The sequence below is a fragment of the Lepidochelys olivacea genome (assembly GCF_965140295.1).
Source record: "Lepidochelys olivacea isolate rLepOli2 genome assembly, chromosome: 2".
Lineage (NCBI taxonomy): Eukaryota > Metazoa > Chordata > Testudines > Cheloniidae > Lepidochelys > Lepidochelys olivacea.
Window position 1 is genome coordinate 105556777 of NC_140412.1, and position 23406 is coordinate 105580182.

Genomic DNA, 23406 nt, shown 5'->3' on the forward strand with positions numbered 1-23406 from the left:
AGTCAGTCCTGGCCCTGATGCTAGGAGGCTGTATGGCCTCTGGGCCTAGAAAATCTCGTTAGTAACCTAGCCTGAGCAGAGAGATGTCTGGACACCAATGCCTCCAGCAAGGAGGACCTGGTAGACCAAATCACACTTGAGTAATTATAGGTCTGTTAGCCTGACATTGATACAGGGCAAAATAATGTAACCACTGATATGGGATGAGATTAATAGAATGAAAGGGCGGAAAGATAATTAATGCCAAAACATGGGTTTATGGAAAATAGATCCTGTCAAACTAACTTGGTATCTTTTCTTGATGAGATTACAAGTTTGGCTGATAAAGGTAACAGCATTGATGTAATATACTTAGACTTCTGTAAGACATTTGACTCATGACATTTTGATTAAAAAAACAGAATGATACAAAATTAACATGTCACACATTAAATGGATTAAAAACTGGCTAACTGAAAGGTCTCAAAATGCAATTGTAAGCGAGGAATCACCACAATAAAGCACGTTTGTTTCTAATGAGGTCCTGCAGGAATCTATTCTTGGCTCTATACTTTTTAACATTTTTATCAAAAATCAGAAAATCATCACTAATAAAGTCTGTAAATGACACAAAGATTAGGAGAGTGATAAATAAGGAAGAGAACAGGTCACTGACACAGAGCGATCTGGATTGCTTGTTAAGCTGGGCACAAGCAAACAATATGCATTTTAATATGGCCAACCATCAAGTTATACAACTGGGAACAAAGAATGCAGGCCATACTTACATGATGGGGGACTCTGTCCTAGGAAGCAGTGACTCTTTAAGAAGACTTAGGAATCATAGTGGATAATCAGCTGAACACGAGCTCCTATTACAGCACTGTTTCCAAAAAGGTTAGGGCAATCTTTGGATGTATAAGCAGGAGAATCTCGAATAGGAGGTTAAATTACCCCTATATTTGGCACTGATGCAACCACCACTGGAATAGTGTGTCCAGTCCTGGTGAACACAATTCAAGAAGGATGTTGATAAATTGGAGAGGGTCCAGAGAAGAGCCATAAGAATGATTAAAGGATTGGAAAAACATGCTTTATAGAAACAGACTCAAGGAGCTCAATCTGTTTAGCTTAAAAAGAAGTGAAGGGGTGACTTGTTCACAATTTATAAATACATACATGAGAACAAAAATTTGATAATGAGCTCTTCAATCTAGCAGACAAAGGTATAACAAGATCCAGTGGCTGGAAGGTGAAGCTAAACAAATTCAGAGTGGAAATAAGGTGGAAATTTTTAACGCTAATGGTAACCCAACCACTGAAACAATTTACCAACTGTTGTGGTGGATTCTCCATCACTGGCAATATTAAAATCAAGATTGGATATTTTGCAAAGAGATGTGTTCGAATTCAAACAGGAATTAATTCAGGGAAGTCCTATGGCCAGTGTTATACCAGAAATCAGACTAGATCATCACAGTGGTCCCTTCTGGCCTTATCTATGAAAAACAACGGTTCGATTGCTAGTAGTTCATGATAGCAGCTGCTTAAATCAGGATGGTAATCACAAGGCCATTATTTTAAAATGAAGTATGTTGCAAATTGATGGAGCTACAGTAACACAATATTTGTATCCTTGGTAAAGTGGAAATCCTGATCTTTTTCCAGTGCCCTACAGCATTCATTTTACAGCGTGGCTGATTTGCAAGGGAGAGAACCTTAATGCTCTTGCTGGTCTCTTGGAATAGCAATGTGTTTTGAGCATTGAGATAGGAAGATGCTGACTTTAGAGCAGTGTAACTAGCAATCTCCGGTTTTTAGCCATGCCAAACATTTAAAAAGAAATAATCTTGCCATATTTAAAAGGAAAATTCCCATTTAGGCCTCAATCCTGCAGACAATGGGAAACTCTCATTTAATTCCTATTCTTATGATTAGTGACAATCAGAAACTGGGGTTAGAAAATGTAAGCCAATATTGCTCTTACTTACTTCCTAAAAACTTTAAAACTGCGGTCACATTATTGATTTAAGGTTGTTGTTTTTCTTTTTACATTTCAATTTTATTGCATTTCTGTGCTTCTGCTGAGCTGTCCAATGCAGATGCAGCCAGCATCACTTTCATTTGAACTAAATTAATTCATTGTTAATCCAGAACTAAGGTACTGTACATATGCACAGTTGTTTTGTTTCACAGAGAGAAAAATTTCTGAAGACGTAGCAAAGAGTAATATTCTGGTGTTATTTTCAATATTTTATTTTTAGTCTAAAATTCTCTTTAAAATAAAAAAAATAGTTGTGCCATTTTCAGATTGTTTCCCTGTCTGCTGAAGTCAAAAATTATCCAGAGACCAAAGTCTATTTCAACTCATTGAAAATTCCTAGCTTCAGGTTTTTCTAATTTGTTTAGATCAGCACAAAAAAAAAAAATTCAAAGTAGACAAGCTCAGGCATCAGATTCCCTGTGTGTGCTGCCAAAAATGCATCTGGTCACCATGACTCATCCTGTTCTGTCAGTGTACCTCAGTCATAATTGCAACCCATTCTTCAACACCAATCTGGTACTTAGTGATTAAAATGGTCCTTTTACAACTGCTCTTTAAAGTACGTGCCTGAAGTGATATAAATACAGATGGAAAATCCCTCAACTCACAATAACCTGTCCAGGGGTCAAACTAACTATTTTACCAGAACCAAGAATCTCTGGACCAATGTAAAACAGTGGTTAAGCCACTGAAGTCAGAAATGCTTATGCCGATGTAAGGAAGATACAGACGCCCTCTGTCTGTAAATGGAAGATAGCTGGTGTGAACAGCTGCACTGTACCCGAAAAAAAACATAACAAAAAAGAAAAACCACCATCCAGCAAAACAAATCTTATCTCTCACTGAGAAATGTGGTTTATTTTATATTTTCAGAACAAGCTGGTAAGACAACTTTGGGGGAGAGGGAGCAAGCAAGATATCCAAGGACACATATGCCTCAGATTTTTTTTTTTGTAAAGAAGAACAGCTATATGTACTGCACATATTATATTAGATCAGTGGTTCTCACACTTTTGTACTGATGACCCCTTTCACATAGTAAGCCTCTGAGTGTGACCCTCCCCTTATAAATTAAAAGCACTTTTTTATATAGTTAACACTATTATAAACGCTGAAGGCAAAGAGAGGTTTGGGGTGGAGGCTGACAGCTTGTGACCCCCCCATTTAAGAACTTTGTGACCCCCTGAGGGGTCCTGACCCCCAGTTTGAGAACCCCTGTATTAAATAGTTCTCAGACATAAGGCTGCTTATAAACTGGCTTATAGCTATGTTATACCTCACTATAATAATACTCTTACAGTCAGAAGTGTATTAAAATTTGCAATTCTTGGCTCCCAGGGCTTGAGAGACAATGAATACAGACTGTTTTTCTTCCGTGAATTATGATTCTTTTACAGGGGAATTCCAGTAACCCCAGCAGTATTGCTACAGAAGAGGCAAAAATCAGCATTTGCTTTGAGTTCTCATTTTTCCCCAGTTTCAGACCACACTAAGTTGTAACCTGACCTAATATAATACCTTAACTCTCCCACACAGCCTTTATGGAACAGATTTTCCAAGTTAGGCATGTATAGTTAGTTGTGTGAGCCTACCTTACGCATACAAAATGCCAAATTTATAAGTGTATGTGCCTGTACGTGTCTGATTCAGACATTTGCACCTGTGCAAGGCCTGTAGGTACCCAACTGGTTACGTGAGAGTGCACAAAGCTGAATTACATGCCCACAAATTAGCTTTGCACAATTATTTGCCATGCCTAATTGGAGATCCCCATCTACATCTGTTTACAAAGTCCATGCAATTCTTTATGGCTTCACATTAGCCGGGCAATTAAGCACAATGTGGCAGGAAGTCAATGCATTATAGAATTCCAGATCTTTGAAAACAACAGAAGCCCTGAGAGGCACCCTCCTCCCCACCTCTGATCTCACCTTTCTACAAGTCCCTGGTTCATCAGCATTTCAGGCTGGGCAGAGTCCCTGATCCTGCAAATCCTTCTGACACGTGGCAAGGTCGGACCCCTGCTCAGAGAAGAGCCATTCTGCTCTTCAATACGGCCTCTGACTCCATGCCATATACTCACATCAAGGCCTTATCTTCATTGTTAAAATAAGGTGTAGTTTCTACCCTGGATTTACTAACGTGTATGAGCTATCCCCAGTGAAGATGAGAAAAACTCTCCAGAGTCAACCCCTAGAGTGGGTATAGGGCTGTTTCTCTCATGGTAAAACTATAGTGTCCAGTCTTCACCTCACGATAGCTCAGGTGCCTTAGTTACCCCAAAGTAACTAGTACTGAAGACAAAGCCTGAAAAGTCCATACCCACCAGTCATGTTTCCCCTACCCTGTTGCAGGTTGGTTTGTAGAGAGACCATTGTTTCATTGGGGTTGACCAGTAGTTGAGAATCATTCCAAGTCGATGACCCCAGTCTGAAGTCTTGATGGCTCTCAGCAATGGTCTTTCAACAAACCGTCAAACAGCTTTCCTTGGACAGGGCAGCTGTCTGGGATGCAGAACCATTCATTGCCCAGGGTCAAGACCAGACTTGTGAAGTCACAGTGCTGGTATTTCCACACACAGTACAACACAGAGTTCATAATCTGATGCAGATTATTGATCAGAGAGCCATTCTGTCACAAGGCCTATATGGATTTTCGGCTCTGAAATAAGTGCAAGAAACAGTGCCAGGAGTACTATACTACATAATCATACCCAACAACAACAAAGCCAGAATCTCTGCTTGCTGGAAGAGAAACATTCTGCATGGAAACTTTTGTTCATCAAGTTTCTGAAGCGTTCAGAACTTTTTTGTATGTTATACTTGGGTATAAAGAACAATCTTTTGTCCTCTTCGATATCATACTTTTGCAGATAGTATGATTAACTCTGTATTTCAGGGCTCCAAAGTTTGGGGATTACTTTTTTTGCTTTCTTCAGTGTGATGTAAAAGAGTAAATGAATTATAGTAAAATCCTTAATCATGCATTTAATTCACTTCAGTAACAATTAGATTACTCTTTCATAATAGGAAAAAATAGGTGATTTAACAGGATCCCAAACTGAATAGAGATTAAATTAAGTAATCATTTCCTTGATAGATATTAACTTTGCCTTCTTCATGAGCTGTGGTACCTTTTTCAAGATTAGTCCAATAATTAATGGGATTATAAATGTACTGTCTAGATTTTCAATTCTGCAAAAATATCTAAATGTTGGAACAGAGCCCCATGTTCCTATAAAGTACTAATTTTAAAGACAAATTTGGTGAGTCATTTAAGAGCCACTGTGGAATTTTCTATTCTTCACATCAGCATTTGTCCTAAATATTTATTTAATAACGGAAAATTTTTACCCCTGAGCCATCATTCCAAGACACACTGCCCTGGCTTACTATAATGAAAGGCTATGATTCAGCATACATCTCCCCTGACTTAAAATTTCTCTGCCTCCTCCCATGCCCAAGTTTTCTCTTTGGTCTCTGCTCCCTCGAGCCTGCAGCACAGTAACTCTCTGGTAGGCACACGGCTGATATTACTACAAACAAAGAAAAAGGAGTGGACATAAAAAATAAAATTTATCTCAAAATAAAAGAGCCACTTGCATGGAGTCAGATGAGTTCTTACTACAAGTTGTTTCTGGCAAATGGTGGGGAGCAGAATATCTTTAGTATTGAGTCAAATAAATCGTACCAAATTTATACAGATGTATGCATGTTGATTATACATCAGCTTAGATTTATTTGCCAAACTCAGAATCCATGGAAATCCCTTATTAGAGTCTCAGAACTCTGAAATGTATTTCAACTTGAATCTACATAAATTTTCAGACATTGTATCATTCTCAGCCAATCAGAGCGCACGGTTATTGTACAGTCACTGACCCATAACTGTAAATTTTGACTGGTTGCTGGAGTGATCTGACAGGCACAGTGACCATATTTTATTCCATATACATTCAAGTCCCTGCACTCTGACTCAGGAATATCACCAGCCATAATACACATATAATCAGATTGCACAGCTGGTTCTCAATAATTCTACAGTGCTTATACAAATTCCCCATACCTGACTACTGCCCACAACAAACATGGCTACAACACCACCACCACCGCCCACTCTGCCAACCCTCTTGATACCAGATGTTGCACGCATTTTTCGTTGAGCTGAAGGACAGTAGCCAACTGAAATGCACAGATAAGATTACTAAGAGCACATAGTATAGCAACTTGAGACTGCTCTCTATTCATTTTTCACTAACAACCATACATTCCTTTAACACCTTTCTTCATCTTTGGTCTCTGAGTTCACTTACTGGGATGCAGATAATGCCCTCAAGTGATCATTTAACTATTACTACCATAGCTGCTAGGAGCCAGAGACATGGACCAGGACCCAATAGTGTGAGGCACTGTACAAACACAGAACAAAAAGATGGTCCCTGCCCCAAAGAGCTTCCAATGTAGTGTTCATTTCTTGTATGCCTGTTGCAGAAGCAACACAGTATCAGAGAAGGGAACTCCTGAACCAGCAGACCCAGGAATTGGCTTCTGTATTAGGCCAAAGTAAAAATTCATCTATCACGTCACTTATTTTCCCTCCTCAGATATTGTTTTAATTTAGAAAATGAATAATTTGTTAAAGTAAAAATATGCATAACACATCAGATACTACTCCCTACCTGGCTCTAATTTAGAAAGACATTCACCTTTTGCCATATTTCAGCAATTAATGAATCTAATAAGATTTTTGTACTCTGACAGACAGTATATATGCTAATCCCACGTAAAAAGTGGTAAGCAGTCAAAATTCCAACAGGCACCCATTATAACCATACGAAGTCGGGCCCCAAGCCTCTAAACACGTAAGCATGGGTATAACTTTTCTCATGTGAGTAGACCTACTGAAGTCAGATGGCATTGTTCACCTGGATATAGCTACATAAATGCTTAAGTGTTTGCAGGACTAGGGTTTTTGTCATATCCATAACAGTGTGTGGGGTGGGATGGGGAAGGTCATAGGAAACAAATTTGGAACAGTTCCCTCCACAAAAATAATTTCATAATTTGTGTATAATGTACAGATCATACTTATTTAATAGTAATAGTACAGTAGTGCCAAAAGACACCAAGTTCGGAATCCCATATTGGTAGGCAGCGTACATATACATTCCAAAATAATTACATAAATTGCAATATATTCTGAGAAACTGTTTATTGGAGGATGAATTTTCCTTGAAGACAGAAACAGCACAAAATTTTAGGAGACTACTTCCTACTTGTGCATTTCAAGAAATATCGTTAGATCTATTAAAAACAAATATTCTGTATGATCAGTTACTGATACCATCCATAAATGTCATGCAAAACATGTCAGCCACTGCTTTCAGGAAAAAAAGGAACAAATTGCATAAAAGCCACAGAACATGCTGACACATCAGCCCAACACCACCAAAAGCTTTTTATTTTAAAGGTAGTGTGAAATAACTTTCATTACTATTTTCTTCAGTAAATGCAACCCTTTTTCCCCAGCTAGAAGCTGTACATGTTAAAATAAGATATCTGCAGTTCTATGCTGTGTATGCTTCACAGAGAAACAACTGTGCTTGAATAGAAAGCACTTCTTTGATTTTGCTAATTCCAGTCCCCATAGGGTAATTAAGAAAAACATACGGTTACATGGTCGTAGCTATCATAATACAACACTATTACACATGGAAGGGAAAGGCCAAATGAGAGCATGATTGAGGTCTGGCACTTAAAAATCTCTTTTCTCTTGGATACCACAGATACAGAATTTCTTTTGGCAATGAGTATGCACGAAATGCATAAATATTTACATGAAAACTCCTGACTCCCCCCAGTGCCAAGGGTACTACCAATCGTAAGATGCCTCGAGCATCAAAGCAAACAAATATCAAAAAACATTTCCTTGAAAATGTCCCAAACTAGAGAAGCACTTTCAGCAGGTACTTAAAATACCTCTAATCCAAGCCAAACAAGCAAAGGGAATATGGACAGCAGACCCAGGAAGTAGTTTCTGTATCTGGCCAAAGCAAAAGTTTTTTGATGATAATCTTTTGAGGAAAAAAATAATTGGAAGACAGCTGTATTGATAAAGGGTCAAGAATGATAGTGCTGGGCAAATGGAACTTGCTGCTGTATTGGTTCAAAGGATTAGTGAAATAACACAATACAATGGTCAGTTTTAAAAATTTTACAGTTGCTTTTGCAACTAAGTAACATTATCTCGAGATGTACAGTGGGCATGGTGGTAATGTAATCTAGTCTAACATTCCGAATGGTGGATATGAGATCAAAGTTTTCTTTCACTCAGTTGTTCACAAACAGTCACCCAATAAGGAGTCTACATTTTTAAGTTTCTAGTTTGTAATTTTTAATAATATCATTTTATTTATTTTCACATGAGTAGAAGTCATATATAAGAATGAACAGCCAATATGAAAAAAAAAATCACAGAAGGTACCATTAAATAGTAAAAATAGTTAATTAACAAAAATGTGTGAACTAGACTGCCAGAAATTATTACACACAAATTCAAACTATTTTCCCTATCTTTGGTGGTTTTGATGTGTGTCAGTTTCCCCCCTATACACTCCCAATAAACAACACTTTCCAAATTCGGTTAAAATAAGACATTGACATTGGTGTCATGCCTCATATAGTGATTTGCAAGAGACTGTGAAGATATAACTTATAATTGGGAGATTAATTTTTTAAATTAAAAATATCGTTGATTTATTTTTTAATGGAAGTCTCACTAATGGGCTCAATCAGTCCATTGGTAAATCTTTTAAGTTTCAAAAAAGGGTCTTATGTCACTTATTACTGAATCTTTACGTGACAAGTGGTGCCAGATCCTTGTTCCCTATAAATACTGCCCCAAAAGCCACAGAACAGGGAGTGATGAAACAAGCCAATGAGCCTGCAGTGATCAGACAGAATATGTCTTAGATCATCAGCAGTTACAGACAGATCCAAAGACCAATGCAGCCAATGGCAAGACTCCCACTGACGTCAGTGGGCTTTGGATTACGTCGCTGGTACCACAGTGATAGATGCTGTGTTTAAAAAAAATTTTTTTAAAAAAGTAAAATGGGTCTTTTCCTGGAACTTTAAAGAGTTTGAAATGGTGACAGTTAGATGATGACAGAGCCTAGCAACTTTGTACAACAGCCAGGTAATGGAAGGAAGACAAAGGCTGGGAATGAGGCCAGAGGGAAATCATATTTTGTGAAAGGTGACTGACAAGGGGAGATGTCTATTGCTTTCAGGAAGATTAATTTGTCAGCATTTGGGGTGACATCAAGGACGGAAGTCAGACCTGTAGCCCGTTCTTCATCTAGATCCAATGTGAACAACGATAGCAGAATGTTTAAAAGGTTATTTTACAAACCGCCACCACCAGTGTGGATCAGATCCTCAGTGGATGTAAATCAATGTAGCATGACTGACTTCCATGCCACTGTGACACCTTACATCAGCCAAGGATCTAGCCCTATGACTGCTCTATCACACAGTAAAAACTCAAGGACATTAGAAAATTCTTCCAGAAATGTTCAGGGATTCTCCCCGTGCCCCACCTCAAACACAAACACACACCAATTTAAACAAACAAATAGCTTACCTCATTCCGTCTGTCGATCTGTTCTGATAGTTACGGTAAAGCTGTGGAACACCTAACATGGCCTCAGTGAACACAGCCAGGAAACCCAGTGTTTCCACAAAGAGAAATGAGTCAAGAGAGAGGTAAGTGATGTATCCTGTCACCCCCGTGAAAGTCAGAACACACTGCACGTAGTCTGTAAACTTGCTCCAGTGCCAAAAATAGTTCAAGTCAAAATCTGAAATAGAATATTAAAAAAAAAAATAAGAATTTTCCCAACTCACTTCATTAATCTCTCTCAGAATCTTTAACACGTGGAACTAACAACTGGAAAGCATAAGAGTCATTATCATCCTTCATGTAAGGGATTAAATAAAGGTGGGAGGGGGGAAAAAACCCCAAAGCCTAACGTTAAAAATGGAAAAGCTTGATCAGTGGATGTGCCTGCTCAGGAAACGAAGAGGAAACAAGGATTTCCCACCCTTCAACGTGCTTCCAAAATTGGCTTTTACTGAAATCCTTGCCCCTTGGGGAGTAAACAAGAAATGTAGAGGACCTGTCTGGCGATTACTAGTTGTAGAACATCAACACAGATTCGTACAACACCACACAATACAAAGGCTCTGCCCCAAAACACTTACAATCTAAGAGCTTTCCAATTCAAGGTCATGGTCCTTAACTTTGAGGCACTCACACTCCTGGGACACCTAAAAAGTTGACTGAAGCTCTGGGACAAAGACTGTGGCAGACAACTCTGCTCCTCAAGCACAATGGACCTATCTACAGCAAAGGTAAAAAGCTCATCTGTGCAGGAGACAGCTTTCTCGGGGGGCCAGCCCAAGCCTGCAAAATGAATTCCCACAGGAACCACCACAAACCTCACTAACCTTTCATTCCAAGTGTAAGATGCATTCCTTGGACCACCGAGCCTTTGCTAATAAAAACACAACTCAATGGAGATATATAGAGATATAGAGATGGAGATATAGAGGTATATATATTTGAGTCAACGCCAAAATAAAACACTGCAACTACACTATAAACACAACCTTTGCCCCTGGGGAGCACATTAGAGAAAGAATGAACAGCACAAGACAGATGTTATTCATATAACTTAAAGCACTACTGAAAGGCACTCGGATACCTCAGTGATAAGGTTGGTATAAAATAAAAGACGAATACAATCAACGACAATGGCTTTATTGCAAAACAATAATAATGGAACCACCAAAATGAAAGCTCTAAACTAAGGACTCACTTGTAGCTGCTATTATAGCTTCTTCTACTCTACTACTATTAAAAAAAAAAAAAGTGGGGGGGGGAGGAGGGTTAAAATACACTTGCTTCATAAGAACTTGATCCCCTTACTCATCAAAAGAGTGGACCATATAATGGCTGAGCTACTTGAAGCAGCCAAAACGCTCCAGGAAGCAACCAACCAGTTGTGGCCTTTGTTCACTTTCTCCCGCAGTGAAAGAATTTGAACCAAAAAAGCCACTCTACTAACAAGGCCAATCAACACCTTGTCTGACCCTGCAACATACCCAGGTGATCTGGATGCTCTTTAAAAAACACTTTCTGTAAATTCAGGTTAAACCCATCATCACATCAGCCTCTGCATCCAGCAAGTTAACTTCATCCAGCCAAAACAAAATGAAACAGGAAAGCAGGTTGGATTCCAGCCCAGCTGTAGCATAACCATGTTTGACTAGAAAATACATTAGTGTGCTATGACCAAGAACTGAATTTAACAGCCTATTGCAGAGCCATTCACAAAGCAAAAGTGACCCAAATCCTTGAAAAGCAGAACTACAAATGGCCTTTAAACGCAACCCAACAACATCCTCTCACCAGGTTTTTTTTAGACAATGCTAGCAATTCATTGACGTTCAGCCCTTAGAAATTATAGAAATTTTGATTTAATTCAGACTCTCTGCTAAAGCCTGTAGGACAGAATATCCAACCAGTGCCTGGAAAGTTTCCATTTACTTTCCAATAAATACCCCTCCAACTCAATATGTAATATTCAAAAGGTGTCCATGTAAATACTTGAACTCTATCAGAAAGCAGCAGCTGTAGCTCAGAACACTCCCATACACTACCAGACCCAAAGGGACTTTGACAGCTCTTGAAATTCATCATCTAGTTACACTACTCTGAATCTTGGACTCTATTTCTTTTCTTATTGGTTGTACTGCCCTTTTCTGGTGTAGCTTCCTTGGGCTTCTCTCCTACTACTGCCCACCCTCTTTTGCCAGGCCTCACCTCCATACACTGTGTGTATGTGTGCGTGGGGGGGGGGATTGGTTCCCCCCCCCACTCCATTCCCCCTCTTTCCTCCTACTCTCAGAGTCCTTTCCTACAGTTCCACCCCCACGGTGAACCTGAATGCCTATCTAACTTTTACAATATAAACTAAATAGCTAAAAGCTATTTAACTAACAAACATAAAAAATTAAAAAACACAACTTACAAACCCATCAGAATGCATGCACCACTCTAACACCTCCACTCAATTAATAAAAGCATCCCAAAGTCGTGATAGCACTTAAGCACGCACTTCACTTTAAGCATATACTTAATTCCCATTGAAGGCAATGTAACTGATGCACACGCTTGAGAGCTGTTGTGAACAGAAATGGACACGCTCAAGTGCTTTCCTGAATCAGGGCCTAAGCAACAATACAACCTTGTAATAATGATTTACTTAACACCTGTCCTCCAGGGGTGCCTGAACAATTTATATAGTGGGGGTGCTGAGAGCCATTAAACCCTGTATCTAACGGAAACCAGTTCAAACCACGGATGCGGCAGCACCACCAGCACCCCTAGTTCCAGCACCTATGCTGTCATCTGAGAATATTATGAAGTAATTTTCCTAGCTTGCATACTATATAAATAAAAATGTATAGATGAAGAAACTGTGGTACAAGTAGTTAAGTGACTTTATCCAAGGTGTCAGAGTAAGTTAGCAGCAGAATTGGCATAGAATCCAGGTCTCCTGACTCATAGTCTCTTGCTCAAACCATCATTAGGCTATACAGGGCCTAGATTTCACGACTGTAGGTTCTGAGTAATTTCTAAATTTCAGCTACAACTAGCCTGGTAATGTTTTACTGAACAGAGGGTGGGAGAGAGGGAAGACAAGAACAATTATAACCTTGATAACTACAGAAAAAAAAATCTGAATTCAGTTAAAAACAATCCAATCAGTAATTGCTCTATTTAACGGACATATATTCTATCAAAAGAGACTTCTGCATTTGGAAAATAAATGATAAACTTCTGCATCACCCTGACAATGGCAGTACTTTTTCCAGAAACAAGTAGAAATTGATTGGACTTCTAAAAAAATGTTAAGAAGATAATGTCACATTTGCTTCTTGTTTTTCATATGGATGCTAGTTTTGCCGGCCCTTACTTGGATTGTTAAACTAGTGTTTTGTCTTATAATAGGTTTCAGATGTTTTGCAAGGCAGCCTGTTTTAGCCAAAGCTATCTGCCCTAGTAATTGGTTTCAGATGCTCAAGAAAGGTCGGAAATAAAACAAATCAATTTAAGGCTGGAAATAAAGTTGTGAAGTATTCCTTCTGAGTGTCACCCTTCTCCAGGAGGTGCCAACTATGTTAGATGAAATCATTATACCTTTCATAGCAAAATAGATTACTGTTGAGCTAACTGACCTGATACAGTGTGACAGGATGAGGACTTCAACTGGTCTCCTACCACATCCTTAACAATCTATCCCACCTTGTATTTAGCTTGAAGATTCTAGATAGCTTCTCCAGACTGGAGAAAGAGCTCTGACGCTCAAAAGCTTGTCCCTTCCAGCAGCAGAAGTTGATCATATAAAATACATTACCTCACTCACTCACTCAGTCTCTCTCAAAGACTAATTGATCTTAAAGTGACCTACAAAGGTTTTTTTATTATTATTTTATTTTTAATTAAGTTGGTATCTTTTTTAACCCCTCCTTTGATAATGTATGAAGAGGGCCACAAAAGACTTTTTTTTTTTAGGGATGGGTTTTCTGCTTTTTTAAAATTACAACTATCATGAATGTGAGCTCATGTGACTTAACTGAAAAGACAAGATTATAATTAAACCAAAGCCTCAATTTTGAACTGTGACTAAAAATCCTTTCCCCTAATTGTTTATCTTTCAGTCTCTAATGTCACCATTTCACTGTTCTCTAGTTGCCATAGTCTTCCACAATAAATAGATCACGAATATTGAAGATATAGAACACAAAACAAAAAAACAGGCTTTCGCCACTTATTTGAGTCACCTGTAAAACACACTAATGCAACACTTTCTACAGCTGCCTTAATGCTCCACGTTAAACAAGGTGTTTATTACATTCCTTGAAATAGGACTGTATTGCTTGTGAAAGATGCTGGCTTGTCTTTTTTGTCCACAAAACCGGTACAAGGACAGCACCGGTACAATATGAACTACCCCCATTGCTTTCCCAATATGCCTCAACCGTAACCTGGACAGATCACCTCTGCCAATTAAGTCTTTAGCTCCTATGTCAAAGCTGACAGCAAAGGTGATTTGCATCACGTGGACTTGTGATCAAACTCATCTGATGTAGGCCACTGAACAATCAGATCGTAACTTTCTGTCACTACTGACCTGCACTAGATTTGAACTGACGATGTAAAAATGAAAGGTTCTGTAACATATTACCAGCTCCCAATGCTATTTAATCCAATAAACTGGTTACATTTCTAACATGTTAATCCATTGATGGAAGAGAGACTTATATTGGAAAATCCTATTAATACTATAGGGAGTTTGCTGCAGAAGTCCTTTATGCAATGATGAGAGTATTTGTGGGTGGAGATAGAGGAGAACAGGTTGCCATGCCTACTCTGGGATTCACATCAAATGTGTGTCATCTGTAACACTGAAAGAAGGGATGGAATAACCAGATTTAGTATTATCAGAGCCAACACAAAAGTGGAAAATTCAAGGTTAAGATTAAATGTGAAGTGTCAGAATGACCCCAGGAAAACTACACAACATCTGTTTCCACTAGGATGTTGGCATCAAACTTCTTACAGAGCTCTTAAAACAAAACAAAAACTCAAGTCATACTTTGGTCATGAAAAGTTTTCCAGCAAGTTAGTCGTTCCATTAATTCCTTCTGAGAAGCTGTGAAAAGGAAGACTAAGACAGTGTAATAAGAAAGCAAAAATCAAAAGCCACTGGAAATTTGGCTTCATGTAGTTGTGAGGCTGAAGTGCACTTGTCACTCCTTTGCCCCATTTCATAACGGGGCATATGCCTCGAGGCTATGCCATTATTGAGTCTTTCTTTCCAGAAGGCTCAAGAAGATAACAAAAATCTTGGCTGCTGGGAAGAGGAGGAAGAAAAAGAAATCAGAAGGCAGTTACTGCTGCAGCAACATTTCTGGCTGGCTGGCTCCAGGTCAACTAACCCTGTCACAGGATTTTAGTAGTTGGTCACAGAGAGACTGACACAAAAAGAGAAGGGTGCTGAACTGGTCTTTAACTTTGGGAATGTGGGAACATAGCGCAAAAGGATAATTGGGAGTTGGCCCAAATGAAGCCTGGGTAATTTTACTCTTGCATTGATATAAACAGCCAGGGCCGGATTATGACATTCTGAGGCGCTAAAGCAGGGGTGGGCAAACTGTGGCCCATCAGGGCTTTGGATCTGGCCCGCAGGATTGCTCCCATGGTGCTGCAGGCCCCACGTCGCTCTCAGAAGTGGCCGGCACCACGCCGCTGCAGGGCGGGGAGCAGAGGTCTCCATGTGTTGCCCTTGCCTCCAGGCACCGCCCCCCGCAGCTCCCATTGGCTGGGAACAGGGAACCGCGGCCAAGGGGAACTTCAGGGGAAGTACCTGGAGGCGCGGCAAGGGCAGTGCGTGTAGCCCTGTGCCCCCCTTCCCCGGGGCCGCGCAGGGACATGGCTCCGGCTGCTTCCTGGAGCACAGCGGAGCGGACCGAAGCGGTGCGGCGCGGCACGGCACGGCACGGCGTGGGGTGGGGTAGGGCGGGGCGGGGCAGGGCCACGGCCAGGGCCAGGGAGCCTGCCTTGGCTCCAGTGCGCGTTGCTGCCACCCTGGAACCACTTTAGGTAAGCGGCTCTGCGCCGGAGCCCAAATCCCTCCTGCACCCCAGCCCCCAACTCCCTGCCCGAAGCCCCCTGCCTGCATCTCGCACCCCTCCTGCAACCCAACCCCCTGCCTGCAGCTCATACCCTTCCTGCATCCCAACCCCCTGCCCTAAGCCCCCTGCCGCACCCCGCACCCCTCCTGCACCCCAACCCCCTGCCCTGAGCCCCATCGCACCCCGCACCTCTCCTGCACCCCAACCCCCCCTGAGCTCCCTCCCGCAGTCCACACCCCTCCTGCACCCTGCTCTGAGCCCCCTCCTGCACCCCAACCCTCTTCCCTGAGCCCCCTCATACACCCCACACCCTCCTCTGCCCCAATCTCTTGCCCTAAACCCGTTCCTGCACAACACACCTGCTCCCACACCCCTCACTCCCTCCCGCACCCCAACCCCCTGCCCTGCATACAATTTCCCCACCCAGATGTGGCCCTCGGCCCAAAAAGTTTGCCCACGCCTGCTCTAAACTATGTCAAGTGTAAGAGGCCCCATACCATAAAATTGAATGTATTATTTTCACAGAAAGGACATTGTATATATGAAAATATAAAGCTTTTGTGTTTATATATTCAAAGGTGAAGTTGTAAAAATAGAATAATCTTCATTTTCAGCAGCCCTCTCTGTAACGATGACATGACAGAAATAAATTTTAGACCAATTATTTGAATTAACTGCGTATGTAAGTAAAGTAGAAGTAAACAATACAATATAAAAAAATACAACATAAAAAAATACAGTACATAATACAATTTACTAGAAGAGTTCTCAGGAAATTTTTCTTCTCTGTTGGGGCATCTAAATTATGAAATTCCTTGTCTGAATATACAGTGAGACTCAGAAGATATAAGATAGCAATAGAGGATATAGGATGCAGATAACCCACAAGCTTAAAGCTCAACTATTAGTTATATTGATATGAATTACACTCAGGTAATAAGCAAGCTATCAGAAACAGGAGGTGCTGAAGCCAATGACCCAGGCTCAGGGTAGTGGAGCGGGGGTCTCACCCTTGTAAAAGTGGAATTCTGGGGCCTAGCACTAAAGGAACACACTCCCAGGACGGACTGTATAAAGGTCAGAGGCATTGCATACTCTGTAAATGCGTGACAGGTGCAGAGACTTACAAACCATTTAACAATGTGGAGGCTGGAAGGCACACAGGAATCATATCATATGAGACTAATGTTTCAGAAAGCTCAGAATGCTGCCTTTGCCACCAAGCAAATGCTTCAGAGGAAGCTGCAAACAAACAAAAAGGCCCACACCTTTCCCCGTATCTCCTCGACTGGGCAGTTGTGGAATGGCCTATCCAAAGGGGATATTAAACACAAAAAAGAATCTTACAAGAAGTGAAAGACTGGAGAAATGACCAGGGAAGAGTATAAAAATATTGCTCAGGCATACAGGAGTGAAATCAGGAAGGCCAAATCACACTTGGGAGTTGCAGCTAGCAAGAGATGTTAAGAGTAACAAAAAGGGTTTCTTCAGGTATGTTAGCAACAAGAAGAAAGTCAAGGAAAGTGTGGACCCCTTACTGAATGAGGGAGGCAACCTAGTGATAGAGGATGTGGAAAAAGCTAATGTATTCCATGCCTTTTTTTTGCCTCTGTCTCCACGAACAAGGTCAGCTCCCAGACTACTGCACTGGGAAACATAACATGGGGAGCAGGTGACCAGCCCTCTGTGGAGAAAGAAGTGGTTCAGGACTATTTAGAAAAGCTGGACGAGCACAAGTCCATGGGGCCAGATGCGCTGCATCCAAGGGTGCTAAAGGAGTTGGCGGATGTGATTGCAGAGCCATTGGCCATTGTCTTTGAAAACTCATGGCGATCGGGGGAGGTCCCAGAAGACTGGAAAAAGGCTAATGAAGTGCCCATCTTTAAAAAAGGGAAGAAGGAGGATCTGAGGAACTACGGGCCAGTCAGCCTCACCTCAGTCCCTGGAAAAAATCATGGAGCAGGTCCTCAAGGAATCCATTTTGAAGCACTTAGAGGAGAGGAAAGTGATCAGGAACAGTCAGCACGGATTCACCAAGGGCAAGTCATGCCTGACTAATCTAATTGCCTTCTATGACGAGATAACTGGCTCTGTGGATGAAGGGAAAGCAGTGGATGTGATATTCCTTGACTTTAGCGAAGCTTTTGATACAGTCTCCCGCATTATTCTTGCCAGCAAGTTAAAGAAGTATGGGCTGGATGAATGGACTCTAAGGTGGATAGAAAGCTGGCTAGATCGTCGGGCTCAATGGGTAGTGATCAATGGCTCCATGTCTAGTTGGCAGTCGGTATCAAGCGGAGTGCCCCAAGGGTCAGTCCTGGAACCAGTTTTGTTCAATATCTTCATTAATGATCTGGAGGATGGCGTGGACTGCACCCTCAGCAAGTTTGCAGATGACACTACACTTGGAGAAGTGGAAGATACGCTGGAGGGTAGGGATAGGATACAGAGGGACCTACACAAATTAGAGGATTGAGCCAAAAGAAATCTGATGAGGTTCAACAAAGACAAGTGCTGAGTCCTGCACTTAGGACAGAAGAATCCCATGCACTGCTACACACTAGGGATCGAATGGCTAGGCAGCAGCTCTGCAGAAAAGGACCTAGGGTTACAGTGGATGAGAACCTGGATATGAGTCAACAGTGTGCCCCTGTTGCCAAGAAGGCCAGTGCCATTTTGGGATGTATAAGTAGGGGCATTGCCAGCAGATCGAGGGACGTGATCGTTCCCCTCTATTCGACACTGGTGAGGCCTCATCTGGAGTACTGTGTCCAGTTTTGGGCCCCACACTAAAAGAAGGATGTGGAAAAATTGGAAAGCATCCAGCGGAGGGCATCAAAAATGATTAGGGGACTGGAACACATGACTTATGAGAAGAGGCTGAGGAAACTGTGATTGTTTAGTCTGCAGAAGAGAAGAATGAGGGGGGATTTGATAGCTGCTTTCAACTACCTGAAAGCGGGTTCCAAAGGGGATGGATCTAGCCTGTTCTCAGTGGTAGCAGATGACAGAACAAGGAGTAATGGTCTCAAGTTGCAGTGGGGGAGGTTTAGGTTGTATATTAAGAAAAACTTTTTCACTAGGAGGGTGGTGAAGCACTGGAATGCGTTACCTAGGGAGTTGGTGGAATCTCCTTCCTTAGAGGTTTTTAAGGTCAGGCTTGACAAAGCCCTGGCTGGGATGATTTAGTCGGGGATTGGTCCTGCTTTGAGAAGGGGGTTGGACTAGATGCCCTCCTGAGGTCCCTGCCAACCCTGATATTCTATTATTCTATTTTGTCCTAATCAGTCAGTGGTTAGCTTATGAGATTGTATAAGTTTATAAACACACACAAACACAAACGGAGTGCAATTGGGGGACTGTCTACTCTGTTTTTGAAACCTATGAAATTCTAGGCCTCAATGATATCACATGGCAACAAGTTCCACAGGCCAATTATGGGTTGTGTAAAAACAAAAAAAAAAACAAAAAAAAAAACCACACACTACTTTTTGGATCATTTTTTAAATGATCAAATTTTCAAATGAAACCTTTCATTTTCACTGAACACCCCATTGTTCTTGCATTAAGAGATGTGTGCTCTTACTACACCCTTGCTTACTTCTCTAGATCATTCAATTATTTTGTACACCTCTTATATTCCTTCTTATTTGTAGCACATTGACTTGTCAACAGGCTCATGACTCAGTATTAAATATTTACATCACAGTAGCACCCACAGACCCAGTCTGCACTGTTGTGCAGTGCAGAGGTGCTGGAACAATTTGTATACTGGGGGTGCTGAGAGCCATTGAACCAAACTGTAAAACCCATATATGGTGGAAATCACTTCAAGCCAGGGGTGCAGCAGCACCCCTAGTTCCAGCGCCCATGGTGCAGAGACTGTACAAATAGATATAGACATGGTCCATGCCCTATAATCCAAGATGAAGGACAAGATATAGAAGGTGAGGAAGTCTATCAAATAGCTATATGCACACACATTTATTATATATATTAAAAACAGTATATTTTAATAATAAAATACATTTGTATTAACATTCCTATTTGATGCTCAGCTGCCTGACCCTGACCCCTCTCAATCTATCCACTGTATGTTGGCTGATTTCTTGCAGGCATTATGATAGAAGAGGATTTTGAGCAGGAGTGGCAGAAGGTCCCTAAAAGTGGGAGGGCCTCACCGGTGCCCAAACCATGGCCCTGCCCCCCACGCCTCCCCTTCCCCTGGAGACCCCACCCCCGCTCACTCCTCTCCGCCCCCTCCCACCCCAGTGGCTCATCCTTATAGTTGGTAAAAAATGGGAGGGTATAGCCCACCCACTTTTAAAAGTGGAGGAGCCATGGCCCTCTGCCCCTCCCAGTTCCAGCGCCTTGGATCTGGAGAAGGGATGTGAAGGAGGTGAGAGTAGCAGTCTTACAGGTCTAATTAGGGAAGCCGTTCCATGTGTAAGGGTCACAATGGGAGGAGCAGACGTGAAGGTGGTCAAGGCTAGCATTGCTGGTGGAGCAGCAGGGATGCAGCAAGATTTATCAGTGACACCTCATCCTTACCTAAGGGTTTTGCACAGCTCCCATCACCGTAGGATCTAATAGAGGGCCTTCAATTAGCAGAGTTCGGTTCATGCAGCGACTTATGAATTGGAAATAAAGTTTTTTTTTAAAAGCACTGTGAGTTCAGTGAGAAATAACTCATAAAAATCTTCCTTGAAATGGAATCCCCCCCCACCTCAACGGCAAGGCATGAAATGCAGTTAACAACCCTGCTCTGGGTGCTCTAGTGACAGGTCACTAGGCAATATACCAGATACAGTAGAGTTGTGAGAGAGAGCTCGGCTTAAGAGGGTTGGAGAAGTCCAAGTTTAATTGTTGCCAAGTGGTCTGTGATGGCCTTAATAGTGCTCATCAGCCGCAGAAACAGCTAAGTAGCTGTCTTTAAAAAAAAAAAAAGAAGAAGAAGAAAAAAGAAAGCAAGCAGAATTAATGAGAAAAAAAGAGAGAGACAGTGAGCTTTAAAGTTTAAAAGAGTGATAAAAGCCAGCGGTACTTAGTGTGATCCCAAGTGTCCTTATAAATTATCCTGGATGAAGGAGGAAGTGATTAAACTCACTCCTTGAACAAGAAAGAGAAATTAGAGTTTTAGCACCAAAGCTTTTTATAGCTCTGAACTGTACTCATCTTTCCTCTGAAACTCCCTCCTCTCCCACAAATCCTCTGCAACTGCTAATGCCACCATCATCCTCCCCCCAGTCTCTCAGGCCTACAATCTGCGAGTCACGGTCACCTCTATCTATTTTATGTGCCCCTATCACTGTAATATCTGAGTGCCTCCCAACCTTTAATTTATTTATCCTCACAACACCCTTGTGCAGCAGGGCAGTGCTGTTAATCCCATTTTACAGATGAACAACTGAGACACAGAGAGGCTAAGTGACTTGACCAAGAAGTCTGTCCCAGATTTCTTCCTCTCAGTCGGCATCCACATCCAGCTGTTCCTAAACTGCTTCTCCCTCCACAGTACTTCTAAGGCATAGATGCTATTGATATTTTTACCCTAAGTGACTTAAGAGTCTAAATTCCACTTTCAAAAGTGCCCTAAAGCAGTGCTTCCCAAATTGTGGGTCAGGGTCTAGGCAGGTTGCATGTGCCCTAGAGGTGCTCTCCCCTGCGCTCTCACTTCCCATGAGCAGCTGTATGGGAAATGGGATCCAGGCAGCAGCACCAGCAGAGAGGAAGTACCTCTGAGGCACACGCTGGGCAGGGACAGACTGCTGACCATCTGCTTACTAGCTCCCTCCAGCCACTCCCTCAACGCTGCTGCTGCTGCCTGGATCCCACTCCCCACACAGCTGCCTGCCACCCAGGGGAAGTGAGAGCAAGAGGGTGCAGACAGCAGCACAGGAGATGACTGGAGCCAGTGAGTGGACAGTCAGCAGCCAGGTAGCAATGGCGGCCCAGCTGCAGGGAGAGGGGTGTAGAGCTGGGACGGCAAGAGCAAGGGGTTTGAGGGAGCCAAGCAGGGGACATGGTGAGTCCCCAAAAAGGACAAATTTCAGAGTAACAGCCGTGTTAGTCTGTATTCGCAAAAAGAAAAGGAGTACTTGTGGCACCTTAGAGACTAACCAATTTATTTGAGCATGAGCTTTCGTGAGCTACAGCTCACTTCATCGGATGCATACAAAATGTAACTCATGGGTCACCTTAGTAAAAAAAGTTTGGAAATTTAAGGCACTTGGGATATTCACTGAAAGTCGATCAGACTTAAGTCTTGACTCGTGATTTCCGAATGCTTGGGACTGGCAATACTGGATTACTAAAACCTCCTCAGCACCACATCAGCCCCTTCCCCAAATCCATTCTGAATGCAGCTACCAGGATTCTTTTCTATGACCACATCACCCACCTCTTTGAATCTCTCCACTGGTGCCCCTTTTTCACCCCATCCAGTTCAAGTTCCTTGTCTTCACCTTCAAGACTCTTCACAACTCTGCCCCATCCCTATGGGGTGGCTCATCAATTATTGCATGGACTCCTACCCTCATTTGTTCACCAATAATATCAGCCTCATCTGCCCAGCTGTCAGCGTTGCACACCAATGTCTCCAAGCTTTCCTCAGTGCAGCCTCCCAAGCAACGGTATTATACCCTCCCTGATAGGTGAGCCACCAACACTCTCCTGCTTCACCTCTCCAATATCCATCTGCTGTGATGCCTACAAGTAACCAACTAATTAATGATGGCAAAGGGGCAAATAAGGGGCAGGTGGGGAGAGCTGGCACTTTAGTTACAATTAAAAAATTACAAGTGTATATATGGGCATAAAAATGGTATCTCTCATTGCATCCCTTTCTCACCCACCCTTCATATGTCACTTTTCTTATTTTAAGCCCTTTGGGGCAGGGACTGCCTTTGCACCTAGCACAGTGTTGTTGGAACTCAGTTTTAAAAATTAATAAATAAAATGCAATGACTACTGTTTGGCCAACTTGAAAACTTCACTTGGTCTGAAAATGTTTTACACCAAATGGTTTTACAAGAAATGCCTACAATTCATACAAAATAGAAAGAAAGTAGAGACAAAAAAAACTATTTTTTCAGTTTGTTTACTTTGTGCATTTGACAGCCAACTGTGTGTAGACAGCATCACTGTTTGCTTTGTACAAACTCTCAGTTTGCGTGGGTCTTTCACACAGCAAGAGGAGAGAAAAATCACTTTTTAAAATAGAAAAATTGACTGTAAAAAAAAAATCACAAAAATTGGCATGGGAACTTATAATTTCTGGAACTAGTTTTAGCTAATCTTTTAAAATTGACTAAATGTCCCTTTAAAACCACTTTAGTTATCCTTTTGAAAAAAACCTCATTGTTAGGATTATACTTTTGCTAATCCCAAATTTAGAAGCATGTTGTTGTAGTATGACAGAAGACAGAAAACACACAAACTATCTAAAGCAGATTGCACCTAAAACACTAAAAAATAAATAAATAAAAATCATTCAATAGTAATGCTGATGGTACAGCCTTTAAAAAACATCATGATGTTAAGCAAGAAAATCATGAAAGATTTTTGTTTAAACACAAAAGTAGTATTTAGAATGCTCATAACACAGACTAGAACTAT

The 23406-nt window shown here is 41.6% G+C and overlaps 1 protein-coding gene across 2 annotated transcripts in view; it reads right to left on the minus strand.

Moving 5' to 3' along the window:
- SLC66A2 (solute carrier family 66 member 2) overlaps positions 1–23406 on the minus strand; it is a 108023-nt gene that overhangs the window by 28220 nt on the left and 56397 nt on the right. For both annotated transcript variants that reach the window (XM_084618741.1, XM_084618740.1), the window contains one exon: positions 9668–9884. In XM_084618741.1, coding sequence (XP_084474867.1) covers positions 9668–9884 — 217 coding nt within the window. The remainder of the gene's footprint in view (positions 1–9667; positions 9885–23406) is intronic.